General features: G+C 47.1%; 1 protein-coding gene across 4 annotated transcripts in view; it reads right to left on the reverse strand.

Annotated features, from left to right (window-relative positions):
- The window catches only part of ncoa2 (nuclear receptor coactivator 2), a 49,237-nt gene continuing 30,763 nt past the window's right edge, over positions 1 to 18,474 (reverse strand). For 2 of the 4 annotated variants that reach the window (XM_079181703.1, XM_079181702.1), the window contains exons 8-22: positions 17,057 to 17,158; positions 15,666 to 15,806; positions 14,471 to 14,618; positions 12,701 to 14,054; positions 7,305 to 7,506; positions 6,987 to 7,193; positions 6,439 to 6,663; positions 5,902 to 6,031; positions 5,552 to 5,726; positions 5,153 to 5,449; positions 4,684 to 4,761; positions 4,248 to 4,476; positions 2,958 to 3,135; positions 2,306 to 2,510; positions 1 to 1,172 (exon numbers count right to left, since the gene is read on the reverse strand). In XM_079181703.1, coding sequence (XP_079037829.1) covers positions 1,161 to 1,172; positions 2,306 to 2,510; positions 2,958 to 3,135; positions 4,248 to 4,476; positions 4,684 to 4,761; positions 5,153 to 5,449; positions 5,552 to 5,726; positions 5,902 to 6,031; positions 6,439 to 6,663; positions 6,987 to 7,193; positions 7,305 to 7,506; positions 12,701 to 14,054; positions 14,471 to 14,618; positions 15,666 to 15,806; positions 17,057 to 17,158 — 3,683 coding nt within the window. In that variant the 3' untranslated portion in view covers positions 1 to 1,160. Of the gene's footprint in view, positions 1,173 to 2,305; positions 2,511 to 2,957; positions 3,136 to 4,007; positions 4,477 to 4,683; positions 4,762 to 5,152; positions 5,450 to 5,551; positions 5,727 to 5,901; positions 6,032 to 6,438; positions 6,664 to 6,986; positions 7,194 to 7,304; positions 7,507 to 12,700; positions 14,055 to 14,470; positions 14,619 to 15,665; positions 15,807 to 17,056; positions 17,159 to 18,474 lie in introns of all 4 variants that reach the window. The other 2 variants (XM_079181701.1, XM_079181700.1) reach the window with 1 other exon arrangement.

The raw sequence follows: 18,474 nt of genomic DNA on the forward strand, positions 1-18,474 counted from the left end.
TCTCTGCTTCAAGAGGCAGTTGTGACCAGACGGGGGAACCAAACCCTAAGGAATAAAATAAATAGGAAAGACAATGTTTTACTTATTGGTATGTACAATCTCTGATGTTCATTTTTAAACCATATATGATTTTTGAGATCTTCTTCTGAAACTAAAGGACCAAAGTATAATCCATTATTCATGTTAATAGAAGAATCTTCTCAGAAAGAATACAACCTTTACTGTTAAAATGATACAAAAGTGCCTCTTTCACACTTTTAAAATCTTTTTTCTTGTTGCTACTAGGATAAAGAATCATCTACAATAATTAAAATGAATCTATACAGAAAAATAAAACTTAATTTAATACACTATATAAACCTCTTGACTAAAATTAGTCTAATCATACAAATCGCCATTCCACTCAAACCATTCTCTTCTGCAGTGTTTTCAAGATCTTTTTTTTTTTTTTCCAACCATATCTTCATTCTACATCTTAATTCTCACGACAAGAAAAAAAAAAACAACAACAAAAACTAAAATAATAATAAAATAAAGAACAGCAAAAAGGCAAAACCGGCTAAGTTTTTGAGCTCCATCCGTGAATTTGAACATAACTTGGAGTCTTTGCTGCCACTTCGGAACTATGTGGAAATGTCACAAATGTGTGAGAAAGAGAGGACAAATAAAAGAAAAATCAGTGTACGTCATTTTTTTTTGAGATGAGATTGTAAATGGCCGCTGTCCACTGAGAGGAATACATTCATCAGAACAAGGGATCTCCCAACCACTGCTGCCCCCTTAGGTCGGTGTCCCCCAATCGGGAGGCCTACAGTAAGTCACACTACGGTGAATGCAGCTGGACAGGCAGACAGACTGGCTCATCACAAGGCTCTCCTCCAGGAGGGTTAGGCGTGTTGGACAGAGATCCGCCATCCTTCCCCGCCCCCAGCCCCTCTTCTTCCCTCCTCCTGTGTCTGCTCGGGGGCCGGGCTCCTCCGGGGCGGCCCGGAGAGGCCCGGCGGGGGGACAGACGGCAAACGTGGGCTGGGGAGACGAGGTCGGGGCACCGCCCCGGCTGGGTCAAGGGGCAGTCGGTTGGTTACATGTTTGTACAATTTTTAAAGGGCCGACGCGCTCCTTGCTCCAGCTGATCGGTGAGGTTCAGAACTCCATGAGGGTCAACAGTATTTCTGCAGAGAAAACAACAACATATTAGATCACAACTTGTAAAGCACTCCACGAATACACAACTCGACAAAACACTTGGACTCGCAGAACTTGAACTTGTCTGCAGTAAATCAGCCACATGTGCAAAAGACTATAAACAAATAGAAATCCTTCTTGGAACACACCATCAAGCCCTAAAACAAGTCAGTAAATCACAAAAGCCCGGACTAATGGCCAAACGGTAAATAATTGAAATAATCTAAGTGCCAATATATTTCTATAATCCTGGAAGGAGGATAAACCAAGTGACAGATATACTGGTATCTTACAACAGTCCGAAGTGCAGACAATCAAACAGCAGCACCGTGGTTAAATATTCATGGCCCTTTATTGGGCTTAAAAGCATTACGGACAACAACAGTGCATCTCACATACAAAGCTAACAATACCAGGGAGACAAAGGAAGAAGGATTAACTTGGTTGACATTAAATACTCACCAGAAATGGAGTGCTGACAAAGTAAACATATTTGCGCTTTTACCCGATTTTCATCGAGTGACTGAGGTCAGTTGTCTTTCATATCAAAGTCTGACTCGATTATGTGTGTGTAGAGTGTTTGACGGATCCGTGCCGTAAGGAGTCACTTTTTCCATGTTAAGCAAAACAGCTAATTAGTCCGAAGTCCAGACAGGCCAGCCTTCTAACATCACGCAGTAACTCCATATTCTATATAGTCTATATAGGCTAAATGGTCTGGCTCTAAAGTGCCCGCTGCTAATTACATCATTGTCCTCTAAGTTCAAGCGAAGTATCAGAACTCCGGCTAGAGGAGTTACGTAAACTACTGAGTAAATTATTCACTAGCACGGCTGTTCAATAAGTGTACCCAAACACTTAGGGCCTTACGATGAGACAAACACATAGGAAGCTGGGAGTGTGGAGAAAGAAAGACGGAACCTTTTAGTTTTACTTGGTCCCCCGATTACTGTGTACAACTGTATCCATGTTGTTTGACCACTAAGGCTTTAACTCCACAAGTGTGTCTTATATTCAATACAATTCCTCTAATTTGGTCTGGCCATGCTAAAGGATGCCTAACTGTGTAATTGTAGTTTTTGCTCCTCCTAGTTCTAAAAGCGTCTTTCATGTTGTTTACCTGTTCTTGCCCCATGGAGGGTAGGCCGGGTGAGGGCCCCGAGGCCATGGATGTGACACTCATCTGTCCGGCCATCTGGCCCATGCTGCTGGTTGCCATGTTGCTGGCCATGGAGACATTGTTGAGGCTCAAGCCATTTCCGTTGTACATGTTGCTGTTGCTCTGCTGGGTGAACTGCGGCGATGCCTGCTGCTGTGAGAACATACTGGGGAGAGGGGAGGGGAACGCAAAGAAGCTCAAACATTTAACCATGGGAGCGGAAAAGTTCCTTCAGGAGCGCCAAGGAAAGCACAAGTTTGGATGGATTTCTATTTGATCCTTTAACATTACTCAAAGTTTCCAAGCAGCATGTATACAATTCATAGACTACTGAAATTAGCAGAAAATATGTTGTTGGAAGTATAAGGTTGACATGTAATAAAAGCTGTGGCTGTTTACAGTTTTGACAAATTTGTACTGTTAAAAGAATGCCAGATCAGCTATTAGCAGTTCATGTTTCCACTTTACTCATCAACAGACAACTATCACAAACGTTATTGTGATACTGAAGAAAAAAGGAGAAACATGATGATTCTTATCTGAGATATTGGTATCCTTGGAACCTAACGGTCTAACAAGGAGTTATTTCGGAGGAAGTTCTCTCTGCCCTTACCTGTTGCCTCCTATGTTGCCTTGTGGCCAGCCGTTCATGTCAGGGGAGCCCTGGAAAGCAGCGTTTCCTTGGCTCTGCTGCATCATCGGGGGCTGTGTGTGGGCCATGCGGGGAGAAAGCAGGGGGCTCTGCGGTGTGCCCGGACCTCCGAAGCCTCCGTCTGCCTGTTGGCTCATACCTGTGTGTGGACGCATCAAGATCGGTCAACCATACTGCACCTGCAGGGACTCAACTACTAACCAACGTACTGAGTGGAGTAAATGTTAGCAGTCCATGTAATTTACACAATCATGCCGTGGGCATCTAAGCAAACATGACGACTAGAGTGAATAACGACTGTCCATTCCAGTCTGCATTCAGGATTATTGACAGGCAGCTAATATCTCCTACATGCACGTAAGCGGTGAACAGGCAAGGAAGTAGGAAGAAAGGGAATAAGGAGATGACTTGGGAGGAATGGGAAAGAGAGAAGTAATGTCTAGTAGAAGTTATCGCTCTGTACGAACCCACGGGCCACAATCGGATTAAGGTGTGAGGGACAAATCAAATATGTCATCATACAAACCCGTACTATACTAGATTATCAGTTTATGTCCGGATTACTAGGTGCAGGCTTGATTGTCGCTCTGCCTGCTCACAATGTTAAAGAGTCCGGTTTAGTGTGTATCCTCTGCTAAACTTTGATTATTGTGCTCTTGGTGCCCTCTGGTGGCGCAAGACTGTACGGCCAGGACTCCATTTTGGACAGTGCAAAGAACGACGAGAGTACATGATCACACTTCCTGACGGCTAATCCTATGTAATAAAAATGAATAACTGAGGAGTAAAGAATGCAGAATGACTCGGATCATTCGATGGCAGCTGATCGATGCACTCATCAGTGCATCGTATTACAAATCAGATGATTGCAGCTACTAAAAAGCAAGTGATGCTGTGCAATCAGAGTCACATCACAGACACAATGGCACACACACACACAGGTTGTAGGGTGAAGTTTGTGGAAGGCTGGGGTGGGGGTGGGTGATGGGGGGGAGGGGGGGAAAGCAGTACCTGAGTTGGGAAACTGAAAGGCACTGTGCTGCATTTGGGGGCTGAGTACGGCCCCGTACTGTCCGCCCATCATGTTTGTGTTTCCCATCATCATCTGTGAGGAGGAGGAGGTGGAGGAAGAGGAGGAGGTGCCATGCATGTGGAGCTGAGGGTTGGGGGGGAGAGAGGGCAGGCTGGGGGAGAGAGGGGAGGAGAAGGGGCTGGTAGGGGGAGGTGGCGAGGCCAGGCCTGTACTGGTACCGTAGCTGGGCGGGTAGGGGAACTGCTGAGGGTTGGCCTGGGGGATCCGGGGGTTACTCATGCCTCCGGCGGCCATGTTGGGAGGCATGTTGAGACCCTGGGCCCTCATGGCCATGCTCCTCTGCTGCTGAACCTGCTGGGCCTGCTGCTGCTGCTGCTGCCTCTGTCGCAGGTGATTACTCAGCAGCTCCCGCTGACGCTGTGCCAACATCTGAGCGTTGATGGTCCCCTGGAGGCGGGAGGAGGAGGAGGATGTGTGATAATAGAGAAACAGGAAGAAAAAATGTCATAGATCTTCATTAAGCAAGTCTACAACCCACTAAACACTGAAGTTAAAGCCTTAAATTGACTTCGAGCCGTTAAACTACTAAACTCTACCTAGAGTCATAACTACATGTCAGTGCAGACAGAGCATGTGACGGCAGCGGTGACCTACCTGGTTTGGAGCACTGGCTCTAAGAGGTAGGTTCACATTTGACACACCACTCATCTGAGTCATCATTGGCTGACGGTTCTGGTGGGACAAGATACAGAAGAAGAGGTTAAGACAAACACCAGTGAATTGAAATATCTTTAAAATACTTAATTCCTGCAAATTTCTAATCCGTACTGCTCATTTCCAGCTAGTAAATGATATATAAACCCCACAAGTATCCTACATGAGACCATGTGGATTTAAAGAATATTCCAGTGAAAGACCAGCACATGGCAGGTAGACCTAAATGTCCCAACTATTCCTTGTGTGCACAGAAGAGCTGCCAAAATGTCAACCTCAAGGACAATTACACAACTCCCGTCTGCGTGTCACACAGCTACTGACCAAACAGAGTGGTTACAACAGAAAGACAAAACAACAAAACAAAAATCAATGGACAGGCTCACTTCCAGTCTAGAGGGACGTGTACCTGCTGTGACTGTAGCCGGTGCTGGAGCTGTAGTCGTAGTGCGTTGGGCTGGTTGGGGACGACCCCAGCGGGCCTGAGACCGGGCCGGGTCTGCATCCTCATCATGGGGTAACCTGGGCGGGGACCTATCTGGCCAGACATGGGGTGGAAGCCTGACTCTTGCATGGGGGCACCAGGGTAGCCCCTTTGGGCCATGTGGGATGGTGGGGGAGCAAATTGCTGGGTGTACATGGGGGGCTTTTGGTCTATTATCATGGAGGGGTCCTGAGGGAACTGGTCCGGCTCCATCGTTTGATTCTGAAATAGGCCGACACAGAAATAAATGACAAAAATGTAGACTGATAAAAGATAACAATAATAAAAAGTTACTAAAAACAATAACAATAAACGTGATCTCACCTGTTCTACCAGACCAGGGATCCCCAGAGCGCGATCAATCTCCTCCAGGCCGTCAAAATCTTTTAGTGCAGTGTACAGCTGAGACATCAGGGCCCCCTCGTCTACTCCACTGCCTTCACCAGAGCCGTGTCCCGTACTGCACAGCAATTCATCCTGTTGCGCAGAGTGCACCGGCCTGGGCAGAGAGGAGACGGTACTTAATATAGCTAGAGGATTTTGTCCAGTACAAACCAAAGAAAACTGATGGACCAGCTGGACCAAGAGAAATGCTACTCTTGAGAAGTGAAGCCAGTGAGATGTTTTGACATTATTAAAAACATGCAATGGTAATTTGCAAAGGAGCATCTCACCTGGTCTGGTTAACGAAAGCCGTCTGGTCGATGGGCATCATGCTGTCTGGCCAGGGGGCTGTCTGGTTGGGTGGAGCCTGCTGTTGGGTGAAATGGTGGCTGACCATACCAATCTCCATATCAGATTGGGCTAAATAGGAGGAAGAAAACAGATTAGGGCAGGATAGTAGGCAGTAGACGGTCAATTCGACAACTTTGGTTATCATTAGGAAAACATCTGGCAACATAGATGATGGTCAATATTCTTAAACGCGGAATAACCAGCACACGGCGTCAGGTTAGGCATTAGGTTCATATCTGGAGTGCTGTACTATGGTTGGCCACTGGGTGGCAACCTTTAACAATCAACAGCAATAATAGAATGTGGGTGAGTTGAGGTCTTCTCATCTGTGCAGCTTTAGGGAGACCGAGTAGATGAAGAAATGGGGGCTTTATCGTCATGGGTCAATGAGGAATCTACTTTATAATCTCGTTCTGTCATCTAGTTTCTGCTTTTTAAACTTTATGTAACGATTTTGGGGCACACTGGGCTCTCACCACCGGCCATCATCGGGGACTGGAGCATCGGTCGGGGCCCCGGCTGGCTGTTGGGCCTCATGGGGGCACCGTTCGGCCCCATCCTGCCTTGCATGGGACCTTGCTGCCCAGGGCCGGGCGCTCCCAGAGGAGGCGCAGAGGTTGAACCCGCCCAGCCCTCCTGCTGCTGCTGCTGCTGCTGCTGCTGCTGCATGCCTGGCCGTGGACCCCCTGCAGCCATCAGTCCTAGAGGACCAAACACCACAACGGAGACGAGAAACGGTGAGAAAGGCCTCAGGACATCATGTCCCCAAGATGCACTTTTGTAACACAAGGTGAAAAGACATCTACTGGGGGATGTTTGAGGACTGCTAATATGTGGGAGTGACAGAAACTCTGCCAGCGTGGGTGAATAAATATTTCCTGTCACAGGAAGTGAGTCACTGTGCCATGACAAGATATGTCACAGGCGGAGAGCGACACACAGGTAGAGGGTAAAAAAGGTCTTTCCTCAGGATTCTATAAGCAGCGGCGTTGACAAAATCATTCAAAAGGCGTGTCACACCCACCTGTGCTGACCATACCGGCCTGGTTGGCCATCATGCCGTGACTTCCCACCATGCCTTGCTGCTGTTGCTGCTGCATCAGAGTGTAGGGGCTGGTGGCCCTTATGGGGTACTGTAATGAGGGCTGCTGGGGGGACACGTTCATGTCCAGGGACACGCTCCTCACAGGCAGACCCCTGCCCGGCTGGCCTGGTCGGATTCCCGCAAAGTCTGAAGGCAAGGAATGGAAAAAGTCAATCATAAAATAGTACAAACTGCTTCATCTATTTAGAAGGATTCTGTGACCACTGTGAAGTGTGTGTGTGTGTGTGTGAGACTCACTCGTTGGGCCCATGCCAGTCCCGATGCCCCGGTGTTGCTGCTGCTGCGCCGCCACGCCAGGATTGGTCTCGGACATCTGCAGGATGTCATTGATGATGTTCTGCTTGTCCATGGGACTGGGCAGCGAAACGGGCCGCGGCTCGCAGAAGAGCTGCGGCTGAGCATTCTGCAGGTCGTTCAGGATGTCGTCCAGCTCTGACGACTGGAGGGAGCGCGGAGAGAAGGAAGGGGGCGGAGCGTGTGAAAACAAGAAACAAGATGAACCACTTAGGGCCCACATTTAGAGACCAATTGCTGCTTCACCTGCAGACCCAAACAACAACAAAAAACATACACTCGAGTGCACACTCACTGTGTAAACACTAGAACACTTGGCTTGAGGAGTCTTTTATCGGAACGGAAGACTTGGCCTTGTTTATAACAGAGCAGTAACCCCGGGATAAAACGGACCACTTTCCATCAAATCTAGGCCACACTTCACTTTGACTTATCTTATCAGACACATACCACTCCTCAGCTTAACGGCTGGTGTCCTCAAAAAGCACAACTGTGTCAGCCCCCCCCTCCCCCTTTTTTTTTAAAGTTCACACTTTTTAAGCACATATTTAAGAATGCCATATTAATCTGAACATTGTTTCGGCCCACGATGAGGCTTCTGAAGCCGCTTTCTACTGAGTAACTTGGGAGTTCGGTTGGTGCCAAAGTTTGAACCCCCCCCCCCTCCTTACTGTAAACAGCTGGACTGAGCCAGCCCAACACAGCCCAAGGCTGCATTTTTACACAGCTGGGCTTTGGACAATCTGGCCCCAGTTTTTTTTGTTTAGTTTTTCACACAACTCTCTTAAACAAAGGCAAGGCCACGCCGGGATCTGCTTTTTCACTTGCGGAACTGACGAAATTGCGACAACCAAGATAAATCTTTTGTTTTACAACGCTGGCACCGTCTCCTCTGTATATCTCTTTCCATCTGTGACACACAGAGGATGGACAAAATAACAGGAACGCCTAAATAACGCAGTCCGATACGATCACCAATCTGGCACAATTTCACCCTAAGTGGAACATTAGTAACTTCACAAATGGCAACAGTAACTGCAGCATTAGTGTATTAGATTAGATTTTACATACAGAGAAAAAAGATGGCGGTCACAGCCGAACAGACACATCAGCAGAGGTGATCATATTGCTTCTTAAGAGAGGCCTGAGGGACTTTAGGTAAATAAGTCGCACTGGCTGGAACCGGCCACGAGAGTGCAGTACGCGAGGATTCACCGACCGACTCCTGATCCTGACATACTGTACAGCAGGAAAACAAGCACACCAGCCACTGTTCCAATGCTGTACTCTACTGTTCCAGACAATGACTCGTATCTGTTAGGCATGTACATGATGATACAGATTACACGGCTGGCCACAAACGCCTGATAGAAAGGATATCTTACGGGGCCAAGGACTTAAGACTGCATATGCTGTATTGTAAGACGTAGGAGAGCTAGAGAGAGAGTAGCACAGTGAAGGGTGGGGGTGGTGGGGCAGTGGTGGGAGAGAGAAAAGCCCTAATGAGGTCAGGAATGATGTAATGCTCCTGTACGCTCTCAGCTTGCTCTTTTCCTCCTCCTCCTCTTCAATTCTCTCTCCTCCCACTTTCTGCTCTCTCGTCTCCTCCAGTTGCTTTTACCCTTAATGGGTCCCATTTCTATCAATCCCTGTTCCTCGCGTCTTCTTTTCAATGCATGCATGGCCATGCGTGTCCTCTTTCTGCATCTCTCGGGCCGCTATACTATATTTGGTTAAAAACTGCAGGGATTCGTGAGGCCGAGTGACCCCTCTGCAGATCATTATTTAAAGTTCCTGACATCAGAAAGGTACTCGCGGCGGGAGAGCAGCTAAGGACACACACTGTGAATTACAAGACGCTGTTTGTTTAAAACCCTGTGTTTTTCACTTCAGAGATTATCTCCTTATTTACCCCCACACCGAGCACACAAACGAGCATTGTTAACTACTCGAAAAACAAACACTTTATTTGGTCCTCTATGATTGTTGTCAACAATTATCACTAACTCTCATGTAACAGGCCCACTTCCATGTACTTTAACAAGGCCTCTTAGACTTCAAGTATGTTTCTTTATACAAAGGGGACTCGCTCTGTACAGCTGCGAGCTTAACAACAGCAGAGGCTGACTCTCTCACGTCAGCGTGGCGATGTGGCTCTGACAAAACGTGTCTTCTTACAGTTACACTTCAATTGTAATGATGCGATACGACTTCCTGATCCCGACTTCACGCACAGCATGGGCCCCCCCGATGTCAAAGTGGACTGAAGGGCAGTCGGGACATCGTGCCTCTCTGACCTGGCCCGTGCCATTTCATAGCAACGGGAACCGAAAAATCAGGGTGGGTAAAGCAGAACTGCCACTGCCAAGTAAGGCAAAAGTAAAAGTCATTTCATTCCAGAATCAGGCTGTTTGAAAGAGCTGAAATGGCGATTTTTAAATAGATTTTATGAAGGAACATATGAAGGTTGACTGCCCTGTTAGGACTGTTACTACTGAATACTTGTTCCTTCTTTGTTCCTGGTATTCATAAAGAGATGAATTCCATTACATAATTTGCAACTACTGATTTTTGTGTGGTATTTCGGGGTTTTGAAATCGAAAACAGTAGTTAAACTGAGCAAATATGCTTATGTTGCAACACACTGCATGATTAGGTTTTATCGTGGAACCGGGAATAAGAATCCGATTTTTAATGGTCACATATTATATAGAATACATATAATACACCCAGTATAGCATGCTCTCATTTTTTCCCCCGATGACAGCGGCGGTTCTTCAGGTAATGGTAATATTGAAATACTCCCTTATCCTTTGGAAGACTTCTGGCTCACCAGCTTTTGAAAACGCTTGACATTGAATGTACTAAAGGGCCTGTGTGATGTCTGATTCAGTACATTTGCCTGTGAGCGAGCGCTGAGCACCAATGGAAATAATGTTTGGCATGGAGTTTGACATTATATCATCATAGAATAAAAAGTATTCACAGCCAGAAGAAACGACTGAAGGACCTATTAAAACAGACGATCAGACTGTACTGCACGAGATTAAATCAGTCATCTATTGTCTTTACCCACTTACTTATATTCAGGGTCACTGAGGAGCTGTAGCTACTGTGACCTACATCATCATACTTTATATGAGTTGAGCAATCATTTCACACGGCGAAGCCAATGCGCAACTCGCGTTACCACAGTGAACAGATTCTATAACATTACTGATGATTGGTTGCTAAATTGTGCAAATTCTGGGTTAGATTAAAGAGAAAAATGAACTTCATTATTAATATGCATTACAATAAGGATACTACTGTTGTGGAGACAGGTTTAGCGTCAGTAGACACTGTCTGCAATAACCACGGGGACACACACATGTAAAACACACAGATAATCCCATCAGGCCATGGGGCTAAACGACCATACCTATAGTTCCTCCAGCCATTAGCTGAGCCGCGACTACGGAGCTCTGCTCTGATTTCTCATTTAGCTCTGCTCCAGCCATCAATAATTCAGCCCTCAAACAATCATGAGGAGAGACGAGGGAGGGAGAGGGAGGGGGGCAGCGAGAAAGCAGTGGGTGAGGTTAGTGGAGAGAAGGATGAGTGGACTTTCTAACTAGTACAGTCAGCTTTCACACATGGCCGAGCAGCGGTTCACCAGGAAGGAGCAGAAACCCACTCGCACACACGTTTAGCAAAATGCTCTCGTTCTGGGTTAACATGGACTGAGCCATCACCATCGCCATTTGAGCACTTTAATCACCGTCTTACTGCGAAACCCCAGATTTCATCAATTTCATTTGTACCATCGTCACAAGGCAGAAATGAACCAGTAGCACACTGGCCCCTTCTAGAAAACAAAGCCTCAAGCATCAAGACGTACATATTAAAACCTCTATTTCTATGTCCCTCTTTTGTTTCTGGTACATTGCTCGTTCTACAAACACACCACTCCCTCTCCCCTCTATCTCCATGGTAGCAGAGAGGACATGCAGGAGCATATGGCTCATCATTTTCACTCTGCCTGCCGAGGCTGGGCTCTCCTGGGGGTATCTACACCTCTCTCATCTCTCCTTCTTTGTTCAGTTCGGCAGCGCTTACCCATCCATCCAATCACCCTTTCCTCCTCTTCATACGTACTAAAGAGGACAAGCACATACTGTACATACAACAACTACCACGCATAGCTAAGCTGACAGTCTGTACCACTGCCCCTCTGTCTGCATGGGGGGGGGGGGAACACTGTTTCAATAGAAATGAGGCACAAACAAGGTCGGGAACAATAAGAAAGCAAACCCCCTATAACACCAACACGCTGGTCTTTGCACACTTCTCCAGAACAGGTGCATTTCTACAAGAAATTAGACTATTGTTTAATGTTTTTGACATTCAAATGGCATGAATATCACCTTGACTATAGTCTGGTCTAAGAAGAGGAATGTAACAAGAGAAATAGTGACAGCAAAGAAGGTGAAAGAGCGTTCATGTTCTCTTGTGTAATTCTATGTAATTCTGTGGTTTAGCAGTGTGTGATACAACTACATATTGCTAGACTTGTGTCTTGAACCTGTGTTTAGTAGAGCGCGTCACACACAGGTTTCCTGTATGAAAGGCCCGAGTCTCACCAAAACACTTGTTTGCTTTCCCGCATGAGAGAATCGGCGTTCTGCAACACAGAACTTTTTTTGAGTTTAACCAGCAACACTCTTGCCCTTGCTCACTCCCATTTTCCTCCTTTCCTCCTCTTCTCTCTTTCAGCTCCAGGCCTGACCTGAGCTCGCTGCCAAACCTGCGGATTCTGGCCAAACGCAACCGGGATCAAATGGCTGGAGAACCACAGGGACTCCTTCCAAATGTCACAGTTGTTTGAAGCTGGCGGACAGCTTCCCTCGGCTTGTGCTGCCAACGCATAGGCAGTAAAAAAGGACCAGATGTGTTTATATATACGTGAATAAAAAAACATGCCTGGCGTCTGAAGCGTACATGACAAGACTGTACCTCTGAATGGGACTGTATGTATGTCACAAATGCTGTCTGTCTGTCTGGCCGCTACACTGCCAGCCCGTTTGTGTGTTTAGCTGTAGCATCCTGTGTGGACACGGGACTCGGAGGAGTCAACATCTGCTACCTAACCCAGATTAATGCTCAGACAGAGAGGCGAGGCAAGTGGAGCAGCACGGGGCAGAAAAAAACTTTTCGTTTTCGCAATGGGCTAAAGAGAAGGAGGTTACGATCATTCAGCTTAAGAAGCAGCTCTAGTTCTTTCAACATTAGCAGTAAACAAGCCATTTTTCAAACAAGTAAGACACACAAGGAGGAGCTTTTTTTAAGTAAAGACTAACCTGTTCAGCCCGGTCGTATCCCGTGTCTTGTTTCTCCGTCTTGACAAGAGGGTGTTTGCCCCCTTCAACCTTCACCTCCCCGGGCTCTAGCTTCGGTACCTTGTCCTTCAGTCCAGTGTCGTCCTTATCCAGTAGGTAGCGTAGCAGGGCGTTGTCCTTCTTCTTCGGGCTCAGGGGCTCCTGCTTAAGAGAAATGTCTGCCCCAGAAGCTGGGCCACCAGCGCCCTGGGTTTGGTCTTGGCCCGGCTCTTTGCCTGTGGCCTCTGCAGTGAGCTTGGCCAGGTCTACTGGAGATGTACTGTTCTGCAGCAGTTGGTGGAGGATCTTATGTTTTTCCTTCAGGGATGTTGCATGAGTGTTCCCTCCAGTGAGGCCACCCCGGACCCCGGCCCCTGCCTGGTCCTTACCCTCACCTCCAGGGGACAGGGGCGTCTCCAGAGGCTCCGGCTTGGTGGTGAGCAGTTGCAGTAGCTTGGTGTGGCCCTTGTTGTCATGAAGACGATTGTGAGCGTCGTGGCCCTCGGGGGGCCCTTCCCTCTCCTCCTTGGGATCGGCTAGGTTGCTCTCTGTCTGGCCCTGAGTGTGGCCCTGACCAACCTCTGTGTGAGGTCCAAATGAGTCTCCTGTAACACCACCAGTACCGCTGCCTCCTCCCAGTTTTGACATCAGATGAGTGTTCACCCCCGACCCCGGTGTGACCCCAGCTGGGGAGCCTATCTTTCGGTCAGGAGACCCTAGCGTGTGTGCATGAGGGGCCCCATGCCCGTGTCCTACACCGTGGCACTCACTCAGGGCCTGCAGAGCCGACAGAGAACTACTAGTGTAGCTGTTAGCATGGGTGCTAGCCGTGCTACTACTACCTGCACTGCCAGGCCCTCCACCGCACATCCCCACCGGGGAGGGTGAGTGCAGGCCTCCTGCTACACGGGGGCTGCCTGCCCCCCCAGGACTACCTCGGTGCCTGGGAGACAGCATAGAGTTCTGTTGAGGTGGATGGGGTCCACCTGCTGGGCTGGGGCTAGCGCGGGAAGGGCTGTTCATCCTCCAGTTGGGGCCCTGCTGTGGCGGCTGCATGCCCCCGGTGTGGTTATGCGGCGGGGGGCAGCCAAAACGGTAGCCCTGCATATGACCCCCCATGGCTGCCGGTTCTCTGGGACCAGCAGGGCCTGGCGAGGAAAAAGGCGTGCTGTTGCTGCTGATGGTAGTGTCTTGGCCCTGGGGCCCTGAACCTGGCAAACTGCCGGGGGTTGGAGGAGTCATGGAGGGAGTGGAGGAATTCATCGGTTTGGGAGCCATCCCTGTGGCCTGACTGCCAGGACCCATGTCCTGGCCCATTCCACATACTGTCTGCTCTCTAGAGGTTAAAAACAGACACACAGGTGATTAGTTCAACAGTTTTCATTACCAAGAATGTTTTGTCGACATTCCAAAATAAGAGAAAATTGGCCCCTGAAAGGTCTTGGGGGTAAGTTTTTCAAAAAGGGCCATTGCTGCTGAACCCTAATCTAACTAACTATCTACATCTGTCTTTTTGAATGAACTTACCTTTGAGTCTGATTTAAGTGTGAACCCTTTTTCCTGAGACCCACACCCCTAGCAAGCACGAATGTACACATTCGAGCTTGCACCACATCCACACAGAATACATGAAAGCATCAAGTCGTGCTCCAGGGCATCAACAGGCTAAAACACGTAAAGAAGTTCATGCCGCAGGTTTGTCTCTCTCTCTCTCTCTCTCTTCCTGACACAAGTGTAGGTAGCGAGACATACCTCTGAAGAATGTGCAGGGACATGTAGAGCTGGGGTTCGTTGGTGGCGGGCGAGCGCACCAGTTTACTCTTGGTGTGGGCCGACACGATGGTTCCATCAGAGAGGGAGAAACGGTAGATGGGGCTGAATGCCTGGCCATGGCGGAGCACTGAGGACACATATGCACACTTATCAGTAGATGCACAAAACATTTCTTACTCGTAAATAATCTGTATACACATCATGAACTAACGGACCACTGTCGCTCCGTGATCCGTACGTGTGAACCGCGGATTATTACACAGTTTAATGTTAACCATCACAGTGTCAAATAAAGTTTTAATGACGATCTTTATCGGAATTTATGCTTTTCTAGTCGCCGATCTCAGATGATGTCACGTTGTAAACAACAAATCAGTGTTTATATTGCCAGAGGGAGAGCTAGTTAACGATAAGATCGCCGCTAACGGCTTACGAACAGAGGTTACATTCGGTTACATGATGATGCGTTCAGGCTCTGTTCAGTGAAAATGAATGTTGGGCGAAAGTAAATTATAATGTTATCATAATGTGCTCACGTGTAATCTCGTAAAATGTAGCATCGGTGAGAAACTTAAATAAATCCAGTTGTTTAAAGGAGATGAGAGGGAATTATTATTTGTTTTAATCCATAAAAATACAAATGTTTATTTCCTAATCATTTGAATTGTGTTTTTATGAAGAAAGAAACACAACAGATGACTATAACTAAAAGTAAAAGTATAACGTTTAGAATTTTTGATGGTTTACTGACTTCAGAGCAGTTGAAAGGATTTTTTTGGACGGTTGCAAAGGGATCTGTTTCTGCCAATATGGATCATCAATGATCGGCGTAAAAAAAGAACATGATCAGGGATCTGAAAAAGTTATATTTTCTCTTTTGTGCTGATCTGATCCGTGATACGATCCGAACCGTAGGTTTTATGATGCGTTGCACCACTATTTCTCTGGGTTGCCTATTCTGTATTGTTTAGGTGCGGTTTTCAGTTTGCTTCTGTAACAGCAATAACATGATTAACCATTAGCTTTGGTTAGAAGGGACTCATGGTTAGCCCCGTGATCAAATCACCATTTAATACTAATGCAGTGGTCTGACAGCAGCATCATAAAGACCAAAAGAAGTACCTATCAAAAGCCATTAACTAAACGAGATATTCTTTGCAGTGAGTGGCATTACCTTCCTGCTGATGCCTCTTGGCAAAAGACATCTCTCCGTCGTTCTGTAGGTGGAACCTCTGGATGCAGCGCCTCACCAGATCCTCCCAGCCCGGCTTCATGGACGCCCGCAGCAGACTGGTATCCAGGGACGTTATCTTACCTAAACACAGAGGACCGGATTAGAGAGGCCTTAGTCAGACATGGAAATAATGATTTTTATACACTTATAAGCTGAGCTGATGGGGATTCAATGTCTCTCTCAAACATAAACATGTAGAGCAGCTGGTTCACCACAGTATGCTCTTCACTCGGACACTTTGCTGCACAACAGCTGTGTGGTTTGATATTGATTGAAGAAATACTAAGGATTTACTCTATTTACATTTTAATTACAACTTGTCTGTGCTAGTGGAATCAACTGAAGACAAAGTCCTGGCTACAACAGATTAGATAGTATTCGTACACATGTTTGCCTGTCAGTACAAACTGTATGCTCGCCATTTAGACACCACAGGTAGAAGGAGTCATTCTAGTAGTCACAGTTCTGCTCAACTATCTTTAGAACGCAACAAACACAACCATGCTGCGTGTGTAAACACAAATACTCATAACAGTTGTCCCTCACCGGTTTTCAATTTAAATGGAGGTAGCGATGCATTTAAAATGGGCCGACAAGCCGACTGCTGCTTAAGTGACAGCCATAGGGACTGACTAAACACTTGTCATACAAACATTCATAACGGTAGCCTTCTACAGCACAACACCATATCAAACGAGTTCTCATTTTCAAAAGCACTGGGAGAGAAACATCTTATTTGATCCAGAATTGAGCATCCTCAACAAACAGGCTAACAAATGTGTGCATGCAGACAAGCCTACAATAGTCTGGGTGGGAACTACATTAAATGACTTTATGTCAGCAAGTAACTATGAGTGTGTGTGTGTGTATGCCACACACAAATGGTACAAAAAGCACATCAAAGACCAGGTGACACACAGACAACTGTCTGCATCCATGCACTAGTGTTCAGACAGGTACTTTACCTCCCAGAGTGCAGACGGAGGTGGGAGGCCTGTTCAACTAAAGCCTTCTCCTAAGGGCCTTAACTAAGGATATAATAATCTTTAAATGCCTGAACTGTAGTGTGAGGTGATTTATGAGCTGGTGAAATGGGATGAGGTTGTGCTGAGGATGTGCCAGTGTAAAGGCACTATAAACCTTTTCTTTCACGATATAGCTTTATTCAAACAGCTGCAATTGCTCTACCAAATTGGTAATGGGGGAATATGGGATCTAAAACCGATTAGCTTTTACTAAACAGTGTATTTCTGTGGACTGAGAAAAATAAATCTAGTTTGCTGTGAATGCTCTTCACGATGTGTAGTGTACGGTGTGACTGGTTTGAGTACCTTGCAGGTCTTGGCGCGTGGTGAAGCTCTCGTGCGTGGGATGCATGGGTCTTTCCTTCATTGGCACCCTGCGAGCCACACAGATCAGGCACGACTGAAAGTCTAAAAAGAGAGAGAGAGAGAGGAAGAGAGAAAAAGAGAATGGAGGGAAAGTGTGGAGGAAAGATGATGTCGAGGATGTAACAAAGATGACAGGCCAGAGACAGAGGGGATGAGGGGGGATGGGAAAGGGGAGGAGAGGGGAGGATGGGGCGTAAATGATCGAAACAGAGACAGGGAAAGAAAATGAAAATCATGTTATTCCCAGGCAGCATAATTAATACAGTTATTAATGAGCATGGGGATCAGGGCTCCGCTCCTTTCATGAGGAGGAGCAGCTATCGCTGGCAAGGGAAATGATGAAGTGTGACCTTTGAAGGTGTGTGTGTGTGTTAAGTGTGTCTGAGTGCTTGCGTGTGTGTGTGTGTGTGTACGTTCGTGCGCACGTGTCTTCGGCTGGTCTCACCTACAGTGCCATCTCACACTGATGACACCTCCCCTGGCCCAAAATTAAAGATGGCCATCGCTCAATCATGGCAGTTGCCTCTAACACACACGCCACCAAGTCCAGGACTGGGGTGACCCCAAAAGGTCTGCCATCTAACTTTTCTGTGCCAATTATACCCACCCACCCACCCACCACCCCATCCCACACATGTTTCTGGCAAAGAAATGCATGCCAGGGCTGACACACACACATTCCTCGTTTTGACTTGTAAACAGAACCTCTTGGGTGGTCTGGCCCTTAGATCTGTGAATCTCTCTCAATTCTCTTGCTCTCTCTCTCCTTCCTTCCTTCCTTCCTTCCTCTGTCTCTGTCTATGGCTGGACAGATTCCTGCAACTGCAGCCACTGATCCCGCCTTGCTGCTCACAAACACACACACGAACACCCACACACACACACACACACACACACACACACGAACACTAGCACGACTCTGGCCTGGGTCCTCGTCAGTCTATTTGCCAAAGTATGGCTGGCAGGCAGCTGGTGCACAAAGGGAGCCAGAGAGGGGGAAAGACAGGTTTAGACTTGGAGTGAAACATTTGCATTTTCACTTATTGTTTTAATTCACCACTGAGTGATAGTTTGGCAGTGGGAAGTTATGGTTGCTCATCAAAGCCACTGAGGATTTAGGTAGGTCAGATGTAAAATATTGGAATTGTTAGGAGGGCTTTACGTATCGATGCTTTAAACGGTGCTGAACGTTTTTTGGATGAAGGGCATTCACTTGTGAAGGAAATGCACTCAAACTACAGGGTCTCAAGTTCCAGTCTAAAGGCATGAAAACCATCGGAAAGCCCAGTGACCTCTCGCTGACTGAACACTGTAAGGTGCGCAGAGCCAACATACAATGTAAATCACTTCCCAGTGAA

This window comes from Pholis gunnellus (genome assembly GCF_910591455.1).
Source record: "Pholis gunnellus genome assembly, chromosome: 20".
Lineage (NCBI taxonomy): Eukaryota > Metazoa > Chordata > Actinopteri > Perciformes > Pholidae > Pholis > Pholis gunnellus.